The sequence below is a fragment of the Elgaria multicarinata genome, chromosome 4 (assembly GCF_023053635.1).
Source record: "Elgaria multicarinata webbii isolate HBS135686 ecotype San Diego chromosome 4, rElgMul1.1.pri, whole genome shotgun sequence".
Taxonomy (NCBI): domain Eukaryota; kingdom Metazoa; phylum Chordata; class Lepidosauria; order Squamata; family Anguidae; genus Elgaria; species Elgaria multicarinata.
The window spans coordinates 94625328-94650872 of record NC_086174.1 but is presented as its reverse complement, the minus strand read 5'-3'; the positions used below and the strand labels follow the sequence as shown (position 1 = coordinate 94650872).

Here is a 25545-nt window from a genome sequence, read left to right as displayed (position 1 = left end):
TTTTTCAGCAGCTGTGATGAAGTGTGAAAAAGCAGTTCATGCTATGTGTGGCATAGCCATTCACAAAACTGCATCTGTATATGGCAGCAAGGCTAAAGGTAGCATGGCTGTTTGAGGGTTGCAATGCTATCTATGCTTACTTGAGCTCATGTCCCATTTAGTTCACTGAGTATGCATGCATATGGTAGTACTGAAAAAATAATAGCTGCCATATACCAAAAGGATCATGAGAATGGACTCAAAGATGTAACTCCCAGTGTGAGCCAAAAGTCCCAAAGAAAGAGCATGATGAAGGTAGATAGGCACAGTGGTTACTCTCTTATGAAGGATCCATACTTCATAAGAGAGTAACCACTCTCTTAAAGTTGCACTTCTGTCGCAACTGGGATATCATGCTTTTCAAACACCAATAGTTTTGCTAGGTACTTAAAAAAAATCTGGGGCATAGATCCATTGGACACAAACATGCATAAAATTTGCATAAGCTTATTTATATGTATTGATGCAGATTTAAAATAATTTCATAAATGTCAAGTCAAGCTAATTGATTTCCCATCATTCCAAATAAAATCTTCAATTAATGTGCACCCCAATCAGATCACCTAGAGTTCCTCTTCAATTACTTTGTCCCTAGTCAATTTCCTGTACATATGGATTTGGTTCAAATCAAATTTCTCCTTCAATTCATAATTAACCCCAAATTAACTGAAAAAGAAGGTTTGTATAATTCCATTCTGATGTATGTGAGGGTTATTACAATGAAGTGAGGTGGCTGGTGGTCTTTCTTCCTTTTCTTTAACATAATAAATTGACAATGGTTGGATCGCTGGAGGTGGGATTGCATAGGGGGGCGTTAAGAGGCAAGGAGGCAGTAGGGGGGTGCAAAGAAGCAGCAGGGAGGTGCTCGAGGTGGCCTTTTCTGAGAAGCGCCTCTCCAGAAGGTCTTAAAACCCAGGGACATTTTTATGGGAGAAGGTAGTTTGGTCTCAAGCCATATAGGTGAAGAATCCACACATGTATTAATACCGTTTAAGAAGAGTCCTTTTAACGGTGAATTGAAATGTTCCAAAAGCACCAAAACGCTAATGAAGAGATATACCCTGCTTGGTGTGTCCCGCCATGCTGGCTGCAAAACAGAGGCATTCGCTCTCTTTTCCCTCCCTCCCTCAGCAAGCCTGTGGTGGGTGCTTCGGATTTTGAATAAATATTCAATTAATTGTTACTGTTTTGAATTTTATTGTTATTATCTTCCTTAGTGGGTCGTTGAAAACCGCTATACTGAATAATGATTTTTATAGTGTAGGGTAGATGGCACTGGGCATGAGTTTGTGGAACCAAGCGGTTTCGGGCGGTTACCTGAAAAACTTTGGGAACCACTACTCTAGACCCTTATAAGTCTGGCTTTAGGCCAGTCATTGGAATGGAAATTATTTTAGTGGTTCTGATTGATTATATTTTCTGGAGAAGTATAGAGGGGGTGTTGGGTTTACTGGACTTCTCAGCAGTCATTGATATGATTGAGCATCAAATCTTTCTAGGCCAGCTGAAGAGATGAGGGAGTTGGGTACTGCTTTGCACTATTATCTCTTTTGCAGGGTAGTGTTGCTCTTCTATACCATGGTAGCTAATTGGGAACAGTGCAAACACTTTGTTATGGTTTAGATGAGAGAGAATAGACTGAAGGCGAATTCATAGAAGTCAGAAATGTTGGAGGACCATGTTTCCTGGAAATATCCTATAATGGACATGGTCATTGTTCCCAGGAATGATCTGTTTCTTAGCCTGGTGTGCTCCTTGGCAGGACTTTGCTACATGATACACAGTATCTGTGGCAAGGAGTGTATTTTCGATCCAAAGGGAGAGGCGGGTAAGAAATAAATATTATTATTATTATTATTATTATTATTATTATTATTATTATTTTATCTGCTGCATCTGACTGCACCCCTTTGTCTTCAATACAAATCATGCACCCACCATCCATTCTTTGATAATCTTCCATTTGGATTATTTCAGTACTCTATATTGGGCTTCCTTAAAAATGATTCTGAAGTTACAGCTAATGCAGAATTCTGCAGCCTGATCTTGGAGAGCATATTACTTTCTATATATTCTTGCTTGTCTGCACTATTATTAGATTATGGGCTAAATTCAGAGTACTTTGTTTAACCTTTAAAACTCTAAATCAGGTGTGCTCTGCAAGTCTGAAGAAGCCCATTTCCCCTCATATTCCAAACTATCATCTATGGTTGACCAGGGCAGCTCTGCTTCTGATCCTATTTTTTCAAAATATTTCACAATGACGGCCTGGGCATTGAATTTCAGCAAATTGAGTTAGAAATTTTAGGGTTTAAAGGTGCCAAATCATTGTAATGACCTGATGGTGAACTAGATATAAAATTATTCCTTTCCCGGCTTCTAATAAAAGTGATACGTCTAGGTTATTGTCTGGCATTTTGATGTTATTTGTACAATTTATTTTAATGAAGCAGAATTGCAACCCTAGTATTATTTCTGTCCCTGTTTAAGCTTGTGCCAGCTGTGCTTCTGCTCTAAAATGCCTAACTCATCATTGAACCCTCTGCAGACCTAAGGAAAATCATAGCAACTACAAAGCAGCAGGAGAATAGCACCATAACAATCTAATAACATTATAATAAAAAAGCAGCATAAAAGCATTTTTAATTGCAGTACCACTTTTCTCAATATGTGGCAGTCACCTGATTAATTCTTCAATTTGGGGGGGCAATTTTAGGGTGAAGTCATGTCTTATTAAAGATAGTAACAGGATTATCATTTATTTTAATGGATCAGAGTTGCAGTCTTAGTATTATTTCTGGTTCTTTTTAAGTTTATGCCAAGTACGCTTTATCTAGGTACTAAAAAACTATTTTAAGTATTTGACCATATACTTAAGTATTTGACCAAGGGCACACACACACACTGGTTTGACAGGGAATCAAAAGATAATTTTATAGGCTATAGTAGTATTTATTATTTATTAAAACATTTATATCCTGCCCTATATCACAGGGATCTCAGGGTGACGTAATAGTAATAGGATGTAAATGAATAAAGACACACATAAAGACACGTAAGAAATCCTGCACGATCAGAATTATCTCCTGATTTATACATGCTCATATTTCTTCTACTCATTTTTCACAGCTCTGCTGTACTTTCATTACTAGAAGTGTGGGAACAGTGCCTCAGGGCATATGCAAGGGATAGCATTTTGATGATGGATTAATTGAAGCTTGTTAAAAATTGTCGGATTCTCATTTTTAGCATGCTTTTTGAAAACAACATGTACAACTTAAAGTGGAATACTATACGTGTCTACTCAGAATTAAATCCCTCTGAGGTCCATGGACTTAGTGCCAGGTAAGTGGGAATAGGATTGCACCCTTAGTCAATCATCCATCCACATGTCAGAACAAGCCAGTTTAAAAAAAACAAAAAACTTGGCTTGTCCATGCATCAGTGGTCTGATACATGCTGTCAGGTCACTTCTAGTTGTGCTGAACCCAGATTCAAGATAAATAACCTAAGAACAAACCATTGTTGTTATTGGGTTTTAAATGTGAGTTTTCAGAAAGTGCAAACTTCTGAACAAGATCAATATGTTACAGACTTCATTTGTTTTAAAAGCTGAACTGAAATGCACATAAAAGTGCTAGCAATGTGGCATTTAAAATGATATATGGTTTAGAATGGTTTTCAAATGTGTTCATCAGATTTATACAGAATTCTTTTCTTTAAGCAGAACCACATTTCTTTCACACAAACAAGACCTAAGGGCAAAATGCCCCTGAGTATGTACAGAATGTTTTCTTTAAGAAGGGCATGCTTTCTTCTGTATCCACAGATTCAACGGGCCTGGTATTAAGTGCCCTGCTCTCAACAAGACATCAAAGTGGGCGGGGGAAGAGTCTTGTTGCAAGCCCCTTCAGGATCAAGGGACTGGGGGAAATGTTAATTCTTTTCCTTTTTTCCTTTTCTCCATTTTTTGTTCCTTTGTTCCATTCTAAAATTCTGACCAATGGTCCAAAGGAGAACATTTTATTTATTGAATTTATTAAACACCTCATACATAAATTTATCTAGGCGTATTTTACAAAACATAACATAAAAATACAAATAAAACGTCAGTAAAAACAATCAACAATATAAGATGAATAAATGTGCCAACACAACTAAAATAATAATCAGATATAAAAGTTAAAACTACATCACTGGGACTAGAATAATAAAACTTACCCTGCAATTTTATGCATACCTATTCAGAAGTAAGTCCATTATGTTCAATGAGATTTATTTCTAGGTAAGTATGTACAGGACTACACTTGAACACTAAAAAGACTGCACTCCTATACATACTTGCCGGGAGTAAGTCTCATTGAACTTAATAGGACTGAATTTTGAGTAGACGTGCCTAAGATTGTGCTACAAAAAACTTTAGAAGAGTAGTGCAGGATCTACACTATTACTTTAAAATAGTTTATAACAGTAGTGACAACTGTTGGGGCCCAGGACACATGCCCTATACGGTTTTCAAAATGTTTTCAAAGGGTCACATCCTGTTTGGTGTAGATCTGGCCCTGGAGAACAAAAGTCTTAGCCTGGCACCGTAAAAGAGAGCAACGTGGGCACCTTAGGCAGACCTGTAACACTCTGGCTGTCTGGCACCCTTAGTTCCTAGCAGTGTTCTAAGGATAGGAAAGCTGATATTTAAAAGCATTATATAAAGAACTCATGCTCAATCCTGCAGCTACTGTTGTATATGGTAACTTGTAAAACTTATGCCTTGAATATAATTTTAAAGGATTTATAAGGGTTGTTACTGACATGTATAGAATTGCACTGTAAGTCTATTAATCAGATGAGTTTTAATTGATTGATCAATTCAGCTGTTAAATTTGCATATGAGAAAATTATCATTCCAGAGGAAAAAAGCATACTATCTTTTTAGATGTCTCAGGGGCATATGCCATAGGGCATGCTTGTGAGAATGATGGGAGTTGCAGTTCAATATATGTTGAGCGTAATAGGTTGTGGAACATTGTATTAGGTCACCTCAGGTATCATCAGTATCTTACACAAAACAAAATTTTAAAGCCTGTCAATGGCAAGCTAGGACAAGTCCTTCTTATTACTGTAAAATAGTAATTACTATGAATTCATAAAGTGTGGAATGTACCCTTTCATGAAATGTTGGAGGATTGTTCTTCACATAAAAATCAGAAGTAATCTTTCATAGCATAGGGATCATATAGGTAAAATCAATCAAATGTTGCAAATCAAGATTGGCACACATCTGATTGGAATAATTGCTATTAGCATGATAAAATTCTGTTCCTGTTATTCTTTCCCCTTATAATTATCTGATCCTGCTTTAGGGAGATTTGCTTATATTTTGAAATTACTGTGAAAAATATTAATTATGGAGTGCATGGTCACATTAACACTTCATTCACTGGTTTTGTACGGTAGATCTTGTTCCTCAGTGAAAAAGGCTTCCAGAGAAGCTTACGTATGTATTATCAGTAAAACAAGGCAATTGCTGCCTGCATGACACACAAGGAAAAAGGATTGGGGAGGGAAGAAGAAAAATAATGTCTTCCTGCAGGGCTCCTGGAATGGGTCTGCTTCCTCCTCTCATCTCTCTCCTTCCAGCCTGCTGGAATGGTTACTGGTAGTGAATGTTGAGGTAGGAGGAGCCTTCATTGGGGTGGTCTCCAGCAGGGCTGGTGGAATGGCTGGTTGCCTCATGGTTGGATGTATGGGAGATGTGAGTCAAACAAATTAATCAAGGTGCTTTTTCTTGGACTAGTCTATTGGGGTTGCAGGGTTTATATCTTATGGTTTGCTATTCTAAGACTTGGGCTCTTTACTTCTCAGTTGTTATATTCCTAGGAAGTAGTTCTTCAAACAACATGTAATAAAATCATGGAATGCCTACCACGAGATGTGGTGATGGCCATTATCTTAGATGGCTTTTAAAAATGATTGGGTGTGAAGGATGACTTATTGGTGACTGTTAGCCATAATAACTAAATGGAACTTCAATGACCAGAGAGACGGTATGCTTTTAAATTCCAGATGTGAGCCACAAAGAAAAGCAGTAAGCCATAAACATCATTTGGACTTCATTGTAAAACTTTGTCCATCCTCTGAAATGGCACCTGTACATGAGACTTCACTTTTTCCCCAAAAAAGCTTTTTTGGGTAGGTCGTGTTGTTGTTTTCAGCTTGAAGTTAAACCTGCTGACAATGGGAAATTAGGATGAAGGGTAACTCAAGGCAGTTAAACAGTTATTCTCAAGATTATGAGTGTGGAATGTTTGTCAAGGTGGGAGTCCACCACCATTTATGAGTCATTAACTTGTGATATTGGTCTGGCTTTCAAATTATGCAAAGACTATTATTATTTATTTATTTATTTATTTATTTATTTATTTATTTATATAGCACCATCAATGTACATGGTGCTGTACCAAGCAAGAAGACTATGGTAAGCAGAGACTTAAAAATACTGTGCAATTGGATGTAAACAACACATTATTTCCCTAGTCTATGGTAGCTGTAAATGTCTTATTTTGATATGCCATATGGTTGTGTTAACTTAAATATCAATGTTTTCTGACACAATAATACACACTTCGCTTTTATAGAACAGTCTAATCATTTGCTGTCTATAGTCATCACCATTAGAGATAAATAGGTACTGCAAAAACTGGAAGATGGTTGTATATCTGTAAGTGTGTGTGTGTAGAAGTGGAATATCTATCAGTACCAAGTAATTTGCATGGAAATTAGTTACCTATGCAAACATTCAGGTGCTTTAGTGGAGGTCACACTTATCATACAGTCTATTCTGACTGCAGCAGGCATAAAGCATTATAAAATGAAACTACTTGCTATCATTGCTACTTTCAAAGCAAGTTCAAGAAGTATACTTTTAGGGGCATCCATAAACCTCATAAATAATCCCTATCTAAAATGAATAGTTTCCCTTTTCCTCTGTGTTTGTGTTATCAACATCTATGGACTACCAAAGAGAGCTTCACAATAGAAACTATATCTACTTCAGTGTGATTTCCCCAAATCTTTCTTGTGATCAGGGAGTGCTCCCTTAAAATAATAATGGGACAACAATGTTAAGCTAGCAAAAGCACCTGTCTATTAAAGTTTCCCTAATACTTAGGTGCTGAGTACTATTCAGTCTCCAAACACTGAGCATTCTTATTTGTTGGGTACTTCTCATAAGGTCCAACTGTATAGTACATTAAGATAGTAGTGTATATAAATTGGAGTCTGTAGATTTCATTTATATGTTATGTGAGTATAAGTTGTTGAGGTGAAAGAGGCAAGATATTCAGTACTATAAATCTCACAAATGTAGAAAAAACAATGGAGTTGCCAAGCCAGCTGCCATCTGATGACAAGTTTGTTCATGTGAAGTCAACCATTGAGTTCTTTCTTAATGGTTCAGCTGAAGCTTTGGGAGCACACACATTACAGAAATCACTCGGCATCTGTCCCAGACAGGCTGACATGCATTATCTTTTAGGAAAACACAATCTGCTCTCAAAATCCATGCCTTGTTTTTGTTTAATGAGAATATGTCTATGGATGTTTAGCAGGCCAAATGTAATAATTGTTCATTTTTATATATATTAAGGAGCAAACATTTATGGGTATAAGAGTTTTGTGGTCTCAAGCCATTTAGGCTTTAAAGGTAAGCACTAGCACCTTGAATATAGCGCTGAAGTGAATAGGCAGCCAGTGCAGATCTTTTAGAACTGGTGTAATATGACTCCCAACCAGTCCCCATGGCTGTACTGGTTACAGTTCTCGGCACTTCATTCTGCATTTATTATTATTGTTTATTTATATAGCACCATCAATGTACATGGTGCATTAGCTGAATGAGTTATCTTCAAGGGCAGCTCTACATCCAGTGCATTACACTTTTCCTTCAGCTGCTTCTCATATTTTTTTTCCTTTCCTGGAAAAGCACTTTTTAAGGGAAAAAACTTACTGGAAGAGAAGACGCTTTCTCCCAGATTTAACCTTTCACTTCAGATTTCAACCTCAGTGGCTGCACTTTGTTGTTGTTGTTGTTTTTAAAAAACACTTGGAGAAACAGAGCACACTACTCATCCATGGGCATCTGCTCATAGGGGCAAGGGGGTGCAATGCCCCCCCCCGGATTCCAGTCATGATGTCATTTTAAGGACCAGCAACAGGGCTTCTGTGCTGTGCCTGCCCCGTCTGTCTCTACTTAAAATTTCCAGCTATGTGGGCAAGGCTGAGGACAGGACAGTTGGTGTTTTAGGGAAATAAAGTTTTTGTGGCGGTACCTGAATCTATTGTGCAGGGTGAAGGGGGTCATAGAAAGAACTGAGGGTTTCAGCTGTGGGTGTAAAGACATTGTCTGGACATCAGTTCTACCCAAAGAGAAACAACAGGGGGGTAGACCTGGTATACAAATTTCTCAAGAGGCTCAATCTTGGTAGACATGGTCCCCAGGCCTTATTCATAATCAGTCACTAGATTTACCAGAAATAGCAGACCTGTTCTCTAATGCTACTAGGGCTTTTTAAAAATATGCAACCATGCACAAAATGTCCAGTTCGAGGCAAAGTATGCAATTCCAAAAGAACTTTTCTGTAGTTCAAAATCCAAGACATACAGAAGTTGTATTGTTAGCTGATGTAAAAAGTGGCTGATAACAATGTGAATAAAGTGAGTAGTCCAGGCTCATCTAGAACCTCAAACCTGATCCAGCATACTGATTTCTCCTTCCACTGCTAAAGACACTCCTCTCAGACTATGCTGCTTTCTAGAGCTGCCTTCCCCAACCTGGTGCCCCAGGCAGAATGGCCAATGGTCCAGAATGTTGGGGTTGTAGTCCAAAACATCTGGAGGGCATCAGGTTGGGGAAGACTGTTCTAGAGAATGGTCACTAATGTTTCCAGGTTGAAGGAAATCATTCTAGGATGACTGATTGTCAATGTTACGATAAGGCCAGCAATGCCATAAAATATACATGATAATATTCTTAAGACAGCTGCACTGTGATTGTGCATCTTTGTTTATTTTCCCTCTTGTTCCTGTGTGTATTTTTAATCTCTCATTCAAAGTAAAAGTTTTGTTGGAGTTCATAATACTTTTGAATATAACACTCTTCTGCATTAGTGCTGTTCAATTCATAGAATTTTCTACTACTCTGTGTAGACTTCTAAACGTCATGGAATGTGACACTAAGCAACAAAGACCACACACAGGGAAAGTGCATAGATGTGTTGTAGCAGTGCACATTACGTGCATGAAGTACAATCACAACCTCCACCCAAAAAATTTTAGTGGAATTTTATTATACTATATGGATGGGAGACTGTTGTGACCCACTAGTTGGCTGGCCAGCTTCAGACGTTCTTGGAGGAAACTGATTATCTGACCCATTTCAGTCTGGTTTCAGGCCAGGGCACGGTACTAAACAGCCTTGGCTGCTCTGACTGACAACCTACTCTGGGTAAAATACAGGAGGAGTGCTACCCTGTTGATCTTCCTGGATCTCTCAGCGGCTTTTGATACCATTGATCATGGTATCTTACAGGATCGGCTCTGCGAGATGGGGAGTAGGAAGTACTGTGTTAGTGGTTCTGCTTCTAATTGCAGGGCCAATTCCAGAGAGTGGTATTGGGGAATTCCAGTTCCACCCCATGGCTATTAAGCTGTGGGGTGCCACAGGGTTCTATTCTATCCCCCATGCTGTTCAACATCTATATGAATCTGCTGGTCATTAGGGGTTTTGAGGTTGGGTGTCATGATACTCAGCTCTACTTCTGGACTAGTGCCTGGAAGCTGTAATGGTTTGAATGAGGGCTAATAAACTGAAGCTGAATCCTGATAAGTCAGAAGCTCTGTGGATTAGTGGTTCCCGAGTCCTGGAATTGAGTAAGCAATCTATTCTGGATGGGGTTGTACTCCCTCTGAAGGAGCAGGTGTGTAACTTGGGAGTACTCCTAGATCCATCCTTGTCACTGGAGGCCCAGGTGGACTTTGTGGCCCAGAATACTTGGGGTCAGTTTCTGCTGATCTGCCAGCTACAGACTTTCCTGGACAGGGGTAACCTAGCCACAATAGTGCACACACTCGTAACTTCCAGAATAGACTACTGCAATGCACTCTACATAGGGCTGCTCTTGAAGATGACTCGGAAGTTGCAGCTAGTGCAAAATGCAGCAGCTAGACTGCTGACTGGTACATCTCACAGGGATCATATAATACCGGTCTTAAAGGAATTGCACTGGCTGCTTATATGCTTCTGGTCGAAATTCAAGGTGTTGGTAATGATGTTTAAAGTCCTAGATGGCTTGGGACCTCGATACTTGAGGGAGCACCTTGCCCTATATATGCCTGAGATCTGTTGGAGGAGCCCTCCTCTGCATCCCACCAAGGTGAGACATATGCTATGGTAGGAGAGGGCTTTCTCTGTTGTGGCACCCCGGTTGTGGAATGCCCTCCCCTTGGAGGCCTGGTGCCAGCACTGGCTTCATTTTGGCACCCAGTTAAGACATGGCTTTTTAACAAAGCCTTTGATGGCTAAATTCACCAAGCCAGTACATAGTTTTAATTGGTTTTACTGTTTTTAAATTCTATGCCGGTTTTAGCTTATTAATTGTTTAATTTGTTTTTAGCTGTGAATATTTATTGTTTTATATTGTTTGTTTGATTTTACCTGTACATCGCCCTGAGATCATTGTGATATAGGGTGGGATACAAACGTATAAATAAATAAATAAATAAATAAATAAATATAGTTCTGAGTCCTTCAGGACTCAACAGCTGAAGCAGATAGCACTGGGCTAGATGGCTCAATGTCCTGAAAAAAACAACACCCATTCACAACAGCATCAATGTGCCATCTAGGGAGAATGGCTCCTTTCTTCAGATACAAAACATTGTTACTTGAGTGCCATGAATATGAAGTATCCTAATGGTAGAAGCAACAAAAAATGAAATAGAGACTCATTCCTCTGAATTCAAATTAAAGGCTTTTAATTTTTATATATGCAAATGAACAGAACGTTTTGATCTCCTTTCCCATCTTGATCTTTTCTGGTTTTGTTTCTTCCTTTTCACCATATCTGTACTGCATTTCTCTACTGAACTGAAACTTAATGCAGACAAGACTGAGGTGCTCCTGGTTATTTCGGGGAACAGGGACTCAACCTGTACGGTATGGCGTTACACTCCCCCTGAAGACGGCCTTGAACCTGAATGCCTAGGTGCTGGTGTTTGCACAGCAGAGGCTAGTCCACCACCTTAGTTATATCCTGCTTTGACTGCTGTAACACACTGTACATGGGGCTGCCTTTGAAAACTGTTTGGAAACTTCAGCTAGTCCAGAATCCTGTGGCCAGACTTTTGACCAGGGCTTGTTACAGGGAGCATGTGACTCCCTTGTTGCAACAGCTTTACTGGCTACTGGTCTGTTTCTGGGCATAATTCAAAGTGCTGGTTATGACCTATAAACCTTATATTGCTTGGGGCTAGACCTACTGAAAGATCTTCTTCATCCATATGAAACTACCTGGGTCTTAAGAATTTCAGGAGAGGCCCTTCTTTTTGTACCCCTCAACGGCATGTTTGGTGATGTGAGAGAAGGCTTTGAAACTCCCTGCCAAGAGAGGCTAGGTTGGCTCCTTTCTGTTGCCTTTGCCTGTTGGCAGAAGAACATCTTTAGTCAAGCCAACCTTTGGCATGTAAGCAGGCTGTTGGGTTGGGTGCTGTTTTTCTTCTGTTGTTTCTTAAATTGTGTTTTAATGTATTTGTTTTATTGTTTTAATCCATTTTTATTTATCTATTATTGTAAGCTGTCGAGTGCCTTTTTCTTGGTAGAAAAGCGGGGTATCAATCAATCAATCAATCAATCAATCAATCAATCCTGCTGATTCTCTGCCTTTCCTGACTTGAGAAGGCTCATTTGCCTATTTAATAATCATAAATCTAAGCAACTTGGAAATCACTGAAAGAAAAATGGAATGTAGTAGATTTGTGGAGATTCTTGCAGATGATTTTCTCATCTATTGATTGGGAGTCCCAGGGGTGGGGGAGGAATTTTCTCTAATCATAATCCCATCCCCCAGTGAAACGTACAGGACGTAGGTTAGATATAATGTGACTACTCTGGTTCTGCCTAATCCTGCTTCACAAGTTGCCCACATATGTCATGTCAGGCATGAGATCTAGGCCCATCCCTTTTGCTAATCCTAATCCTTCTCTAGCTCATGTGGGGAGGTAATTTCTACAGTACTGAGCTCTGTGATTGGTTCTGTTTCTGTGTGCCACACCTGTCTATCTTTCTCCTTCTTAATTCCCTAACTGGGAATATCCTTCTCTCTATGACTAGCCCATAAAAAATCTTCTAAAAGCAGCTGGACTTTAGAGGTACAGCACAAGCAGGTTTTCTTGTCTGTTGTATGAATTTTAAACCCTGTCAATTATAGGGTTGCCACCTTTTTCCTAAAAGAGGCATTATGTTAAATTTAGTAAGGTAAAGCTCTTCTTAGAACAAAAATACAGAAATGGGGAAACTCCTCCTGTTGAAGGGTCACAGAGCTTCTGTCAAGTAGGCACCATAAGCCATCAGTGTAGCCCAGTGAATGGCACTGTTATCTGCTAAAGTAAAGGAAAATATGATAGATGTCGTAATTTCCTTAATGCTATATGCAATGCAAGAGGGACTTAACTTCTACTAAACAGAGAATGCACTGTTTTGTTTTTAAAAAAATTGTAATAGTTAGTTGCACTCCGTTGTATCCTGTGCATAGATAATTATTTTGTCTGTGCTTCTTTTTGTGAACAGGATGTTGCAATGTTTTTCTAAACCAAAACCTGCCAGTGTACCCTTGGGTCACCAGTGAAGTTAGTGGAGCCCACAGGCAGTGTAGGATACTGCCCAGAAACTACAGTTTTAGATTTTAAATATCGAGAGTTATTCACTATTTGAGTACAGTCCCAATCAAACCAGAGTTAAGCACATTGAACTGTCAGTTATTTGAATGAGAGAGAGTTCAGCATGATCTTCAAAGTGCTTAACTTTGGCTGTTTTGTGCCCTAAATTTTAAACACACTTAAAAAAAAAAAAAGGAGTATGATCTGTTTTGCTTTCTAAAGTGTTCAGACTAGACTTTTTCCATATAGCTCTTTCTGGTTTCATTTCTTCCTTTTCCCATATAGTAAAAAGAAATGTAACTGCTGATTCTCCCCCTTTCTTTTCTTGGGAAGACTAAATTGTCTATTTAAGAGCCATGAACCTATGCTGAACATAGAGGATAACAGAGGTTATATTACCAATTTGGGTCAAGCCAAAGTTTATGAGCTTCAGCTATTGGGCAGTATAAAAGTGTAATAAATAAATAAAATAAATAAATAAATAAATTCTGTGACCTTATTCTTTATGCTAGAATCCCATGGTGAGTAGGGTTACCACCACATATTCAATTGACTGTTCTGGACAATTTTTATAGAACTGATTAGAAGTGATAGATTCTCATCAGCACTATGGAGCTCCATTTTCCTGGTGGAAAGGCACAGGGTACAAATCAAATCAAGAATTGACCGTTATAATGATCTTTGATTGTTAGAATAACTAAGAATATCTCACAATAAAAGTTTGCTTTAGATGCAGTTACATTGTCTTGTTTTTTCTGATCATAATATCTGCTACTGCGTATAATCCATAATTCCCCCACTCCATGCGCCTTGATCCATATATCTTCCCTCCCTTCTCAGCAACAGCACGAGAAGCCAAGCCCTGATACATTTTAGACAATCTCAGATATGCAGATGACACCACCTTGATGGCTGAAAGCGAGGAGGAGATGAGGAGCCTTATGACAAAGGTGAAAGAAGAAAGTGCAAAAGCTGGGTTGCAGTTAAACCTCAAAAAAACCAAGATTATGGCAACCAGCTTGATGGATAACTGGCAAATAGAGGGAGAAAACGTGGAGGCAGTGACAGACTTTGTATTTCTGGGCGCAAAGATTACTGCAGATGCTGACTGCAGCCAGGAAATCAGAAGACGTTTACTTCTTGAGAGGAGAGCAATGACAGATCTTGATAAAATAGTTAAGAGCAGAGACACCACACTGACAACAAAGGTCCGCATAGTTAAAGCAATGGTATTCCCCGTAGTAACCTATGGCTGCGAGAGCTGGACCATAAGGAAGGCTGAGCGAAGGAAGATAGATGCTTTTGAACTGTGGTGTTGGAGGAAAATTCTGAGAGTGCCGTGGACTGCAAGAAGATCAAACCAGTCCATACTCCAGGAAATAAAGCCAGACTGCTCACTTGAGGGAATGGTATTAAAGGCAAAACTGAAGTACTTTGGCCACATAATGAGAAGACAGGATACCCTGGAGAAGAGGCTGATGCTAGGGAAAGTGGAAGGCAAAAGGAAGAGGGGCCGACCAAGGGCAAGATGGATGGATGATATTCTGGAGGTGACAGACTTGACCTTGGGGGAGCTAGGGGTGGCAACGGCCGACAGAAAGCTCTGGCGTGGGTTGGTCCATGAAGTCACGAAGAGTCGGAAACGACTGAACGAATAAACAACAATGGAACTACTGCTGGTACTTCCCTATTCCAGGATAGAAGGCTTTGAGACTGGCTGGCTTCATTGCAAGAGTCTAAAGTCAGAATAGGGTGTTATAGGTTTACAGTCTGTGCATGGGGACTACTGAAACCAGACTTCCCAGGCAAAGCAGTGTTGTAGAAGGATCAGTGCCATGCTGCTCTGAATGTCAAATATTGCTGAAGCGCATAGAACGTGTCAGGGCATCAAGGCAATGAGTCGCGATGCTGTGCTGCCCAAAAGAGTTTTCACTGTGATTGTAGGTGTTCTTTGTAATAACTGAGTAAACAAATTATGTTAATTCCAGAGACAAATGTTAATATGGACTCAACAAAAGTCACAAGAAGAGGAGTCATAGGTACTATTTGATGAGCATGAACATGTTTGTTTACGTGCAGTGGAGTCAGCTGGGGAACCTCAGTGCTAGAAATTGCAGAGATGGAGCAAGTCTTTCCAGTACTTTGCGTGTGGTCTTCTGACAGCATTTTTCCAAAAGTATGCAGATGACATAGCAAAACCAGAGAGCTCTCAGGACTGTTTGCTGTGCTTCACCATCATTGCCTGTAATTTGATGAAAGAATCTGATTTGGATGGTGTATTTAATTCTGCTTCACACATTATGATTTCAGTGCTACACTGATATTTCCTGCAGTAAATGTGTAACACATCCTTCTTCAGTCTGTTGCCCTGCAGATGTTTTGGACTACAACTCCCATTATTCCTGGCTATTAGGAGTTATGGTACAAAACATCTGGAGGGCACCAGGTTGGGAAAGGCTAGTGTAAAGTATGAAGAGGCACATGATATTTCTAAATACAGTTCATATGAGCCATGGAACTGCATTTAATCAGGGATTCTGGTACATGTCTAAGTTTGTTTAAGAACAACATCTGCCCCTTACAGATACCTTTAACCATGGGAAACACAGGTGTGTACAATTGTTGTAGCCGCCGTAAACACATGGCTGAACAACAGAGGTCTACTTTCATATTACTTCAGACGTTTACTTTGGGACTAGGAACATCCATGCTGCTTCCCACCAGCACTCAGATTGAGAGCCAGCCTAAGTACCCTGAACTCCTGTTAATGAACATTTTACTGTTTGTTTATACTAGGAACATCATCAGATGAGCATTTTATGGCATGCTTGTGACTGGCCACTCATGGTTTTTCATGGGACATTTTGACGATGCAGTGTTCCTTCTGCGTGTCTTCCGTTCCTTTTTTCTGTCACAGAAAAAGACTCAGAAAATCTTTTGTTGTTGTTGTTGCTATAACGATACTTACTGCCATTTCCTGCAGGAGAAGCTGTGCAATGAAATAGCTACCGACTGGGCCACGTGGGCACTGCTTGCTTCCTCTTTCTTCCCCATGTGAAGAAAGAGGAAGCTGCTCATCCTTATTGTGGGTCAGAAGCAGGAGGCAAAGCAGCGGTAGGGAAATGTGATTTCCCCGCAGTCTAATGAGGCTCTAGGAGTTGCCAGGAGTGTGGAGATTCCACTGTTCACAATACAATTTGCCAAGTTAGTAGTGTTAAAACAATTTTGGATGTTATCTGGAATTTTAAATTATATTGCCATCATTGCGCTTTCAGACTGGAATCGCTTTTAATGTGTAAATGTATTTCAAGCACATCTAAAATACTCTTACAGATATCAAGACAGGATGTTCCGTTGAACTAAACAGGAATAGCTCTAAAGGATTTGCAGAAGTTAGGAGCTTGGGCAGAAAACTCTAGGCCATATTTTCACATAATTATAAGCCAGTTCTCCCAGCTTATCTTGATTTATGGTGAACAAACAGTACAGCCCATTCACTCCCACTTCTCCCTTCCCTTTGTGTGAGTGGGTAAAACTAGTTGGGAAGTATTAGCTCTTTGTGACATGTTTCACTTGTTTGGGAGCATCAAATCAAGAAGCCAGGTTCAAACTTCACAATAAGCTAATGCTTCTTGGTTAGTTTTTTATGCACGCTGTTTGTTCCCAGTAGACAGGATGAGTGAGGCAGCCTTCCTTTTTGTTATGTGTGAATGTGGCTTACATGAACTATTCAGCTAAAAAAAAAGAGAGAAGGATATTCCCAGTTAGGGAATTAAGCAAGTGAATAAACACTGTCTCTGGTCCTCTTTCAGTTCCAAGAATGTTGAAGTGAACTTATTGTTATCCTACAAAAGTTACGGGATATGTATGTCTATTATATGTGTTGCACATTTTATAGCGCTCTCCTTAGACTAATTTGGTTTTCATGCAAATGTAGCCATCATTTGTTTTATTGGTACTTGTAGCTCACTTGACTTAATTATACCATAACTAACCTTCCCTTGACTAGCATATGAATGCAGCCAGTTTTACTATTATAAAAAAGAATAGGCTATAGATGGGGATCCCCATCAAACATCTTATTCTGTTGCAAAACAGAAAATCTGAAATGGCCACATTTTCTCATTGTGTCAAGTGAGAGTTCTGATAAAATATGAACATTTGGTTATCTATAACTTGACTTCTACAAAAATACTCTCTCAGGATAAAATGTTTTAACTCATTATTGTAAAGCACAATACTGGCTATGTCTCAGTTATCACATTATAATATTTTTCACACTCACTTCTACAAAAAATAAATGTAGGAATCAACTAGGTGTTTAGTAGCTTCAGCTTGGAGAAAGGAATTTATTTTGGGAAATGGAGCAAGGAAAATGGATAAGCCTCCCTACACCAATTCCACAGCCCAGATCCAATTCAGCCGCCTATTACCACTTTCAAGCTTTAAAAAGAAACATGGGAGGCTTGAACTTTCACAATCTCATCTAGTTTGGCCCTTAAACTTTAAATTAGGCATTCACCACAATATATTTTGCATTTTTCTCCCTGCTCTTGAAAATGGATGTTGGGGGTCAAGCTTGTAGTTGAACTTGAATTGTTGAATTGTATATTGAACATGTATATTAAATTTGTACTTCCCAAACTAAATAATGAACTGGATCACAGTTTACCATCAAATTCCATACGTTCCAAAGTTTGCGACAGTTTGCAGAAACAATGTGTACAAAAAAGGCTGAATTTGAAAAATGCACTCAAAAAGCTTTATTCATTGGGAAATTGAAAGGGTTTTTCGTTTGAAAAAATATGTTCATTTTATTTTTAAAAAACACACAAAAAAGTTCAATTTTTCATGTAGACTAAGTGTTTGTTTGTTTGTTTTTTAAAAAGTCAGTCTGATGTGGAATCAGGGTAGAATAAACTTTTTTCTTTTTTTTTAAAAAATGTGAATATCAACAAACAAAACAGAAATACATCGTGAAAATGGGAGAAAGAAAAACACACACAATAGATTGTGTATGTAGAGTTATCATCATTTCCATCATATAAACTGGAGAAGAGAAAAAAAGGGAGAATAAACTTAACATTGGAAAAATTAGAACCTGAATAAAATTGACCTTGACAGATTACCCATCCCTATTTATGAGCCTTTTTTCCTAGCTAAGGAAGCAGATGCATTTCTGATATTTCTTTCTGCCCGTAGCCCTATGTTATTAATGTTTCAAAAACCAGGCAGTGTAAAAGACAATGAATAGGCTATTGGTTTATTTCATTTTCTTTTAAACTGTCTGTCTTCTACACCTTTAGGGCAAAGAAAGAATATTCTATTTCTTAATTGCTTTTTAACAGCAGTTAGTATAATAGTGTTTTGAACTGCGACAATGAAACAGTGCAAATAAAACAATAACTAATAATAATCTTGGGCTAATAGTTTCTTTTACTTTACATCTTTACTTATAGGCACTTGACCTGTCTGTTGTGCTGTAATTGTTTCTGCTGCTTTTTATACAAATGCTACTGCTTAAGAGTTAGCCTTAAAGAAACACAAAAAGTTTAGATTTCCAAATCCTTGCTTCATCCATTTTTTAAAACCACCTATGTAGGATGATGTTCATAATTCAGTTTTTTCCCCTCACAAGTAAAACAGCATACATATTGTACCACATCACACAGAAAAGCTTTGGCAATAGACTGCAGCTTGCCTTTACCATGGCTTTATTGAGAGCAAACCTGATTACCTACTGACACTTCTCAGGATTTTTTTTTTTAATATTCTTCTGATGTTAAGCTTTAACTGTTGGAAGTAGATTGCTGGACTAGATAGATTGCCTTAAGAAAGAACATTGGAACTGTCTTGTTGCATCAGACCATTATCTATCTAGTCTAGCTATCCACTTCCTGATGTCCTGGGAAAGAGCACCAGAAGACTTCCAGGTTCACCATGGGAAGCCACTCCTTGCTAGTTACGTAGATTGGCAGAGGAACAGTGAAAGCTAAAGCAAGCTGCATGCATAAATTGTATGGACTAGAATGGTTAAAACAGTGACAATGTGATACAGTAGTTAACGTATTGGACCTCTAATCCCAACTCAGACATGAAGCTCACTGAGTGACTTTGTGCCAGTTACTGACTCCTAGCCGAACTACCTCACAGGATTGTTTTGAGGTTAGAATGGAGAGGAGGAGGACCATATAAGCTGTCTTGGGGTCCTTGCAAGAGGGGAAAAAAGCAGGATATAAATGTTTTAGTAATATTTATTTATTTATTTATTACATTTTATTTACTACATTTATATACCGCCCCACAGCCGAAGCTCTCTGGGCAGTTTACAACAGTTAAAAACAGTAAACATTAAAAAAGTATACAAAAATTTTAAAAAAACACCATCAGAAACATATAGACAACAATATAAAAAGAACATTATCCATTTAAAAACAACAGTTTTGGGGTCCGATAAAAACAAACTTAGCGTTGTTAAATGCTATTAAATGCCTGGGAGAAGAGAAAAGTCTTGACCTGGTGCCTGAAAGATAACAGTGTTCATCATACTAATCATCCATGCTGTAACCAACTATTCTGCTTTCCCTGCCCCTCCACTCCATATACTCTTAAGAGTGGCTTTGGCCGATTGAAAAAAGCATAGCACTTCCATATTAGTCTGTTCATACTTCTTGTAATATTTGAAGTGTAATTTATGCACTTCCCTTAGCAATTAGATGTGCATTTGGAAGTTTGCATAACTGACTGTTGAGTGGAAAAATGTACCAGTTTGCCCTTGAGCATTACAAAAAGTGCTGCCAAATAAGTGCAGAAGTGACTGAGCATTTGGCTGGTGGCACTGGCTGTCCTTCGGTATCATCTAAATAGCTCTGTGACCACTCCTTTCTGTTATGCCGTTCCATAATTTACTCTTAAGTAAGCACAAGGCAGAAGAAGTACCGAAGTAGAAAGCATGTCATGCCTTGCTGTTCCAAGTTAGTTCTTCAGGATTTATTTCCTCTTTATGTCTGATCAGATTTCATGTCTCTATCTGTGTAAAACTTCATGTACTGTATAAATAATACCTATTTCATACTACTATGTTATAAATGCTCAGGAAATGCTAAGAAACAAGATACATTGGATTTTCAAGTTATTAGGAATGAGTAAAGTCTGTGTGATAAATGTGGCTGCCCTAGAATGTTTGCCATATCTTTTATACTGAATTTTCTGAGTCAATCCTTGACTGTTTACATAGTATAACTGTAAAATGAATGGTTGAACAACAAAAACTATTATGCAGAAAAGCAAATAAGAGTCCCAAGCACAAAGAACTTTATCTCCTACACTGAATAAATTCCCATTACTTCACAATATCTGTATTGGCTCATGATAGGGAGTTTTAAATTGGTATAGTACCATGATCTCAAATAAGGTCCTGATGCTGTAGTAGCATAAGTATTTGCAGAATTTAATCTCACAGCGACTGGGAATTGAAGTCCATTTCTCAAGTTACATTTCCAAAATATGGGTACACTCATGGACATTGTGCCAGTATATTAAAAGTCATGACACTTTTTTATTGGGACTATAATACATATTATTTATTTATTTATTTATTTATTACATTTTTATACCGCCCAATAGCCGAAGCTCTCTGGGCGGTTCACAAATTGCTATATTAGCCATAGCAACAGCTTTTATGAACTCCATATTTGTTTAGGAATTAGGAACACTTCACAGCAGTTTAAAGCACATAAGAATGGCCCTGCTGAGTGAAACCAATGGTTCTTTTGTCCAGCATGTTTTTTCCACAGTGGCCAGCAAGATGCCTCTAAAAACCCACAGGCAGGGCATGAAGGCATCTGCTGTCTACTCGTGTTTGTCCCCAGTATCTGGTATTCAGTGGTATACCACTTATAACATTTAGCTATCCTGAATTTGTTTAATCACATTTTGGAGATGTTGAGTCCTTGTGGATCATCCCATCATCTTATTATGCGGAATGATCCACAAGGAATATAAGCAGTATCAAGCCCTGCCCACATTCTAGTGGGACCCACTGCTAGAAGCAACAAGAAGCAGATTCTGAAGCAAACAGAAACAAGCTGCAATGCTCATTTACACCACTGGGCATGTTAGCAGACCTAGCAGAAGGGAGCTCCACTGACTCGTCTCCTTCTGGAAATGAGCATTTTGGCTAGTTTATGAGGTTGCTTTGGGAAGTGCTGGCCTCCTGTTGTGCTGGTGGTGTGTCCCACTGGCACAACAGACACATTCTTGGATACTCCCATTTTATGAAACATATTTGGTGAGAAATAATTTTATAATGGTTCAAAACCTATAGTGCAAATAACCATTATTAAATATTTGAATGCAAAACAAGGGAAATTATGGTCGTATATTAATATAATTGTTTCTTTCTAATGGTATGTTTTTTCTGAGGTTTTACTTTCATAAAGTAAATGATTAGATGGTAACCGCCCTTCTTGCAATCAAAGAAGATTTTTTTCGCCTCCAGTGTGTAATAAAATTTGTGTCTAGTTAAATCTAAATACATGGCTTTCGCGCACTTGCTAAAAGTAGTGTGTGTATATATGTGTTGTTGTTTTAAATAACCAGCTTTGGGAATGTAATTAATATGATGAGAAACAATATTTTAAATTCTTCAGTCAATTTCCCAGTGTGAATTGGGTGTGGAGTTTAAACTATGCTAAATATTTATTTTGCAATATTGTAGAGCTTTTTTAAAAAGAAGAAGTAACAATGTGTGTGGCTTATTGTAATTCACAAATACTCATTAATTCCATGTCATTCAAGTTTCTGATCCTACTGCATTAATGCCTTCTTTGGGTAAAGCTGGTTTCATGCCAAGACTGACTTTTACAATGGCTAGAAAGTACAGTTGAGAAAGAGCTGGCTGGTATCAAATCATTCATTTGACTTTCTTACAAAATCACTGCATAATTTAACTTATCACATAGCCATTGTTCAGGGAGCACCTACTCTGGAAGAGCAGGCTGTTGTACCAAAATCCTGATAATCCTGTAGGTGGCTTATGAGAAAAGCTTGCTCAGCATCTGCCCACATGCTGGCTTTTGTATAATATCTATCCACTTTCTCCCGTGAATACTCACATTGTTTTTAGAGATGTTTCTGATTACTTTAATAATGTGTCAACATTAAAAGTTGCCTGACATACATTTTCTGAAAGTAAATGGAATTCTGGAAAGATATTAAATAATGCTAATGAAGTTAATACTGTGAGTAGTTGAAGTAGATAAAATGGCAAAAGCTAAGCTCTCATTCTACAAGAATGTACATTTGCAAGAACAGTTTTGAAGTGAAAAGATCATCAGATAAATCATTCAACAGAATCAACATCTAACCGAATGCATAAAATTTCATACAAGGAAGCAATTAAAGCCTCTGCCAGGAAAAGCCATTTTTAAGAAATGCATACTCCTTTTAGTTCTAGGGAGATTCCAGTGTCAGAATGGCAGAATCATGTCCCCACAGGATGGAAGGTATTAGCCTTGCTGTAGGAAAACAGCAGTTCATCACTCTGAAAAAGCAATCAAGGGATTTTGGTTTTTGTTAAGGGCGATTTGAGTGGTCCTTCACTGAACAGGTGCAGTGGGAGTAGCACTAATCCGACACACAGAAACGTCTGGAAGTTTTTAAATAATAAATCTGTTGGACTTTAAATATTCATGAAATGGTATGGAAATGGGAGTGAAGCTCTGTCACTCATCACAAGGAATATCATAGACAACAGGCCCCAGTTGCACTTGCACAACCATATTTCACACTGTATTTAACTGTCTCAATTGAATTCTTTGTTTATTTGGTTTTATTTATTTCCCACCCTTCCTCACAAAGAGCCAAAGGCTCCTGACAACCTACATAAAGTACAATACAACTGCTGTTTAGGAAAATGTTACTTTTTCAGTGACAAAATATTGTGGCTTTGAGTATTTAGGAATGTGTGACAGCCCCACAACAGTATCCCAATTTGATTGTGCATAATAACCAAAATCCTAATTGTCAGGAAAGGCCCTTGGTGGCAATTGCACAATCCTGCTTTGCAAATGGAAGAGATGCCACCCAGTGGTCAAACTTTGCTGCAGGTTATTGAAGGATTTCCCTCCCTGAAAAAGTAAGGTTTCTCTTTCTCAGATTTGTCTCTGGCTAGTTAAACTAGTAGCCAAAGAGTGATGATCAGAAGTAGAGGTTTAAAATGTAGGAAAATTGGGAGCTGTATGCATCTAAAAGGGAGAAAAGACTAAATATATAGCAGATCATTCAAAGTGTAATTGTGTTGATCAGTAAGAAGGTATGCCTTGAGGACATCGGAAACTGCCAAATCTAGATGTTCTAGGCAGCCTTCTACATCAGGTTAATTGGAAAGCTAAAGCATTGTGCCTCCCAGTGACTATCATAGGAAATTAAAAAAAACAGCTATAGTTTTTTCTCTCGTCAAAAGTGGATGAAATTTGTATGAAGATATGCTGTTTGGAAGGGATTACACCTGCCAAATGTCAGAAATATAGGTGCTCTTTGTATAACACACCTTTTACATTTGTTTGTTCTGAGGGATTGAGCCTGCCATGTTTCAGATGAGTAGATGCATGGAATTTTACACAAGAGTAGCATTTACATTTAAGGGTAGTTAAAAAAAACCTCCAGTGCACTTATCCCCCTATGTTCCTTGCAGGCCATTCTTAAAACAACAGATAGCATATTATGAAAACAGCAATGTTTCAGAAAGATAGGTACAGTGGAAGGAACATCTTCAAATTTGGGATGTATGTAAGTGATTTGCTTCCCCTTCCTTATCCCTGTGGTTTGTTTGTTTGTTTATTACATTTTTATACTGCCCAATAGCCGAAGCTCCCTGGGCGGTTCACAAAAATTAAAATCATGAAGAGCATAAAAACAACCAACAATCCCAAAAATTAAAACAGAAAAGTTTAAATTTAAGTTAATAAGTGTTAAAATACTGAGAAAATAAAAAGGTCTTCAGCTGGTGACGAAAGGAATACAGTGTAGGCACCAGGCGAACCTCTCTGGGGAGCTCGTTCAAAGCCCTCCTAGTGTTGAAAGTGAGGCACTGGCTGCCACATTGTAAAATGAGATTCAGAAGATCTACACTACTCCTTGACAAGAATTCTCTGAGGGATCTGCCACCCAGGTGTTCTTTGCGGGTGAACAAAATGATCATGTAATATTTTGCTTTAAGGCTGAAGAACTGCAATAAATAAATAAGATCTGTTGGATAAGCCGAGCAACGTCCTTCTTCTCCTGGCTGAAACGACCCGATTGAATGACTTGTATAATGACATGTGGACCTGGGCGGCTGTACTTCAGACATCTTTTAATGTCTTCACTGGTCTTCTCTTCTGGAATATTTGTGTCAAAAAACCCAGGCATATCAACAACCACAATTCTCCTGCCATCTATTTCAGTATCTCCTTTTTCACAGTTCTTTGTCACTTAGCAGGGAGACAAAATACACATAAATTTCTCTTCCTCCAGGATGGTGTTTCCAGTGGCACTTTTCCCAGCTCCACTTTTACCAACAAGGATAATCCTCCATTCAGTTCACCTCTCCTGTAGCGCATTGCCGTTACCGCTGAGGTTTACTCTCACACCTTGTTGTTTTCACTGTGGCCTCGTCGTGGTTGTTTTGGGGGGCAATTTGTATGACAATGGCACATATCTTCAGGCATGAAACCTGAAAAGTTTAAGAAGGATAGGTGTATGGCTAAGGCAGGATAGCAACATATAGCCCCAGCCAGCCTGTAGTGTACCTCCCTGATACACCCCAAAATGAAAAAAAGAAATTCAAATAAAACAAAAATGAAAGAACACTCAGTGTTAAAATGGGTACATTTAGCTTGTTTCTGTTTTAGCGCTACTGAATGCTATAAAGCGGTTTGCCTGGACTCATCCTTCCCTTCCCCAAAGCAAAATTCCTGGAGAGGCCCTGGTAAAATCTGGTGGACTTCTCAATTACTTAGGCCATAGCTAGACCTAAGGTTTATCCCAGGATCATCCCATGTTCGTCCCTGCCTGAGCACTGGATCCCCTGTGTGGCACTTAGATGAACAGGTTTGACCCCAGGACAATCCTGGGATGAATCTTAGGTCTAGCTACGGCCTCAATCCCACTTCCCCACTATCAACATTTAGAGAAAGCAATCAAATTATGCTATATTTGGAGGCTGTCTGCCTTTCCAAAGTTGAATTGTGAATGAAGACTCCTATATGGTCCAATTTCAGTTCTTGTAACATCAGAGGGAAGCCAGCTTTCTCTCAGGAAGTTGCAGAGATTTGTACTGCTTTTTAATATTTTAATTACAGTTTCTATGTATGTTTATGATATTTTATTAAATAACATGTAAACATGTTTAATTGAATAACATCTGGAATAGACCTAAAATGGGTGGAAATAATTTATTAAACAATTAAAAATAAGAAACAATAAATAACTCAAAGAACAAGACTGCTCTTCATAACCTTAATTCAGAAAAAGGACAATCATATAACCAGAGAACATACTGATCCACCTATAATAGAGTGAAATGTTGCTCTC

The 25545-nt window shown here is 38.6% G+C and overlaps 2 protein-coding genes across 2 annotated transcripts in view; one reads left to right on the top strand and one right to left on the bottom strand.

The window, feature by feature from the left end:
• The window catches only part of CRYBG1 (crystallin beta-gamma domain containing 1), a 118858-nt gene that overhangs the window by 5529 nt on the left and 87784 nt on the right, over window positions 1-25545 (top strand). The gene's annotated exons all lie outside the window — the stretch shown is intronic.
• On the bottom strand, window positions 2173-24546 carry LOC134397830 (GTPase IMAP family member 7-like; the record flags this gene model as incomplete). The annotated part of the gene is made up of 3 exons (XM_063124807.1): window positions 2173-2307; window positions 24014-24183; window positions 24465-24546. Coding segments are annotated over 3 exons (387 nt in total), but the record flags the coding sequence as incomplete, so codon positions are not given.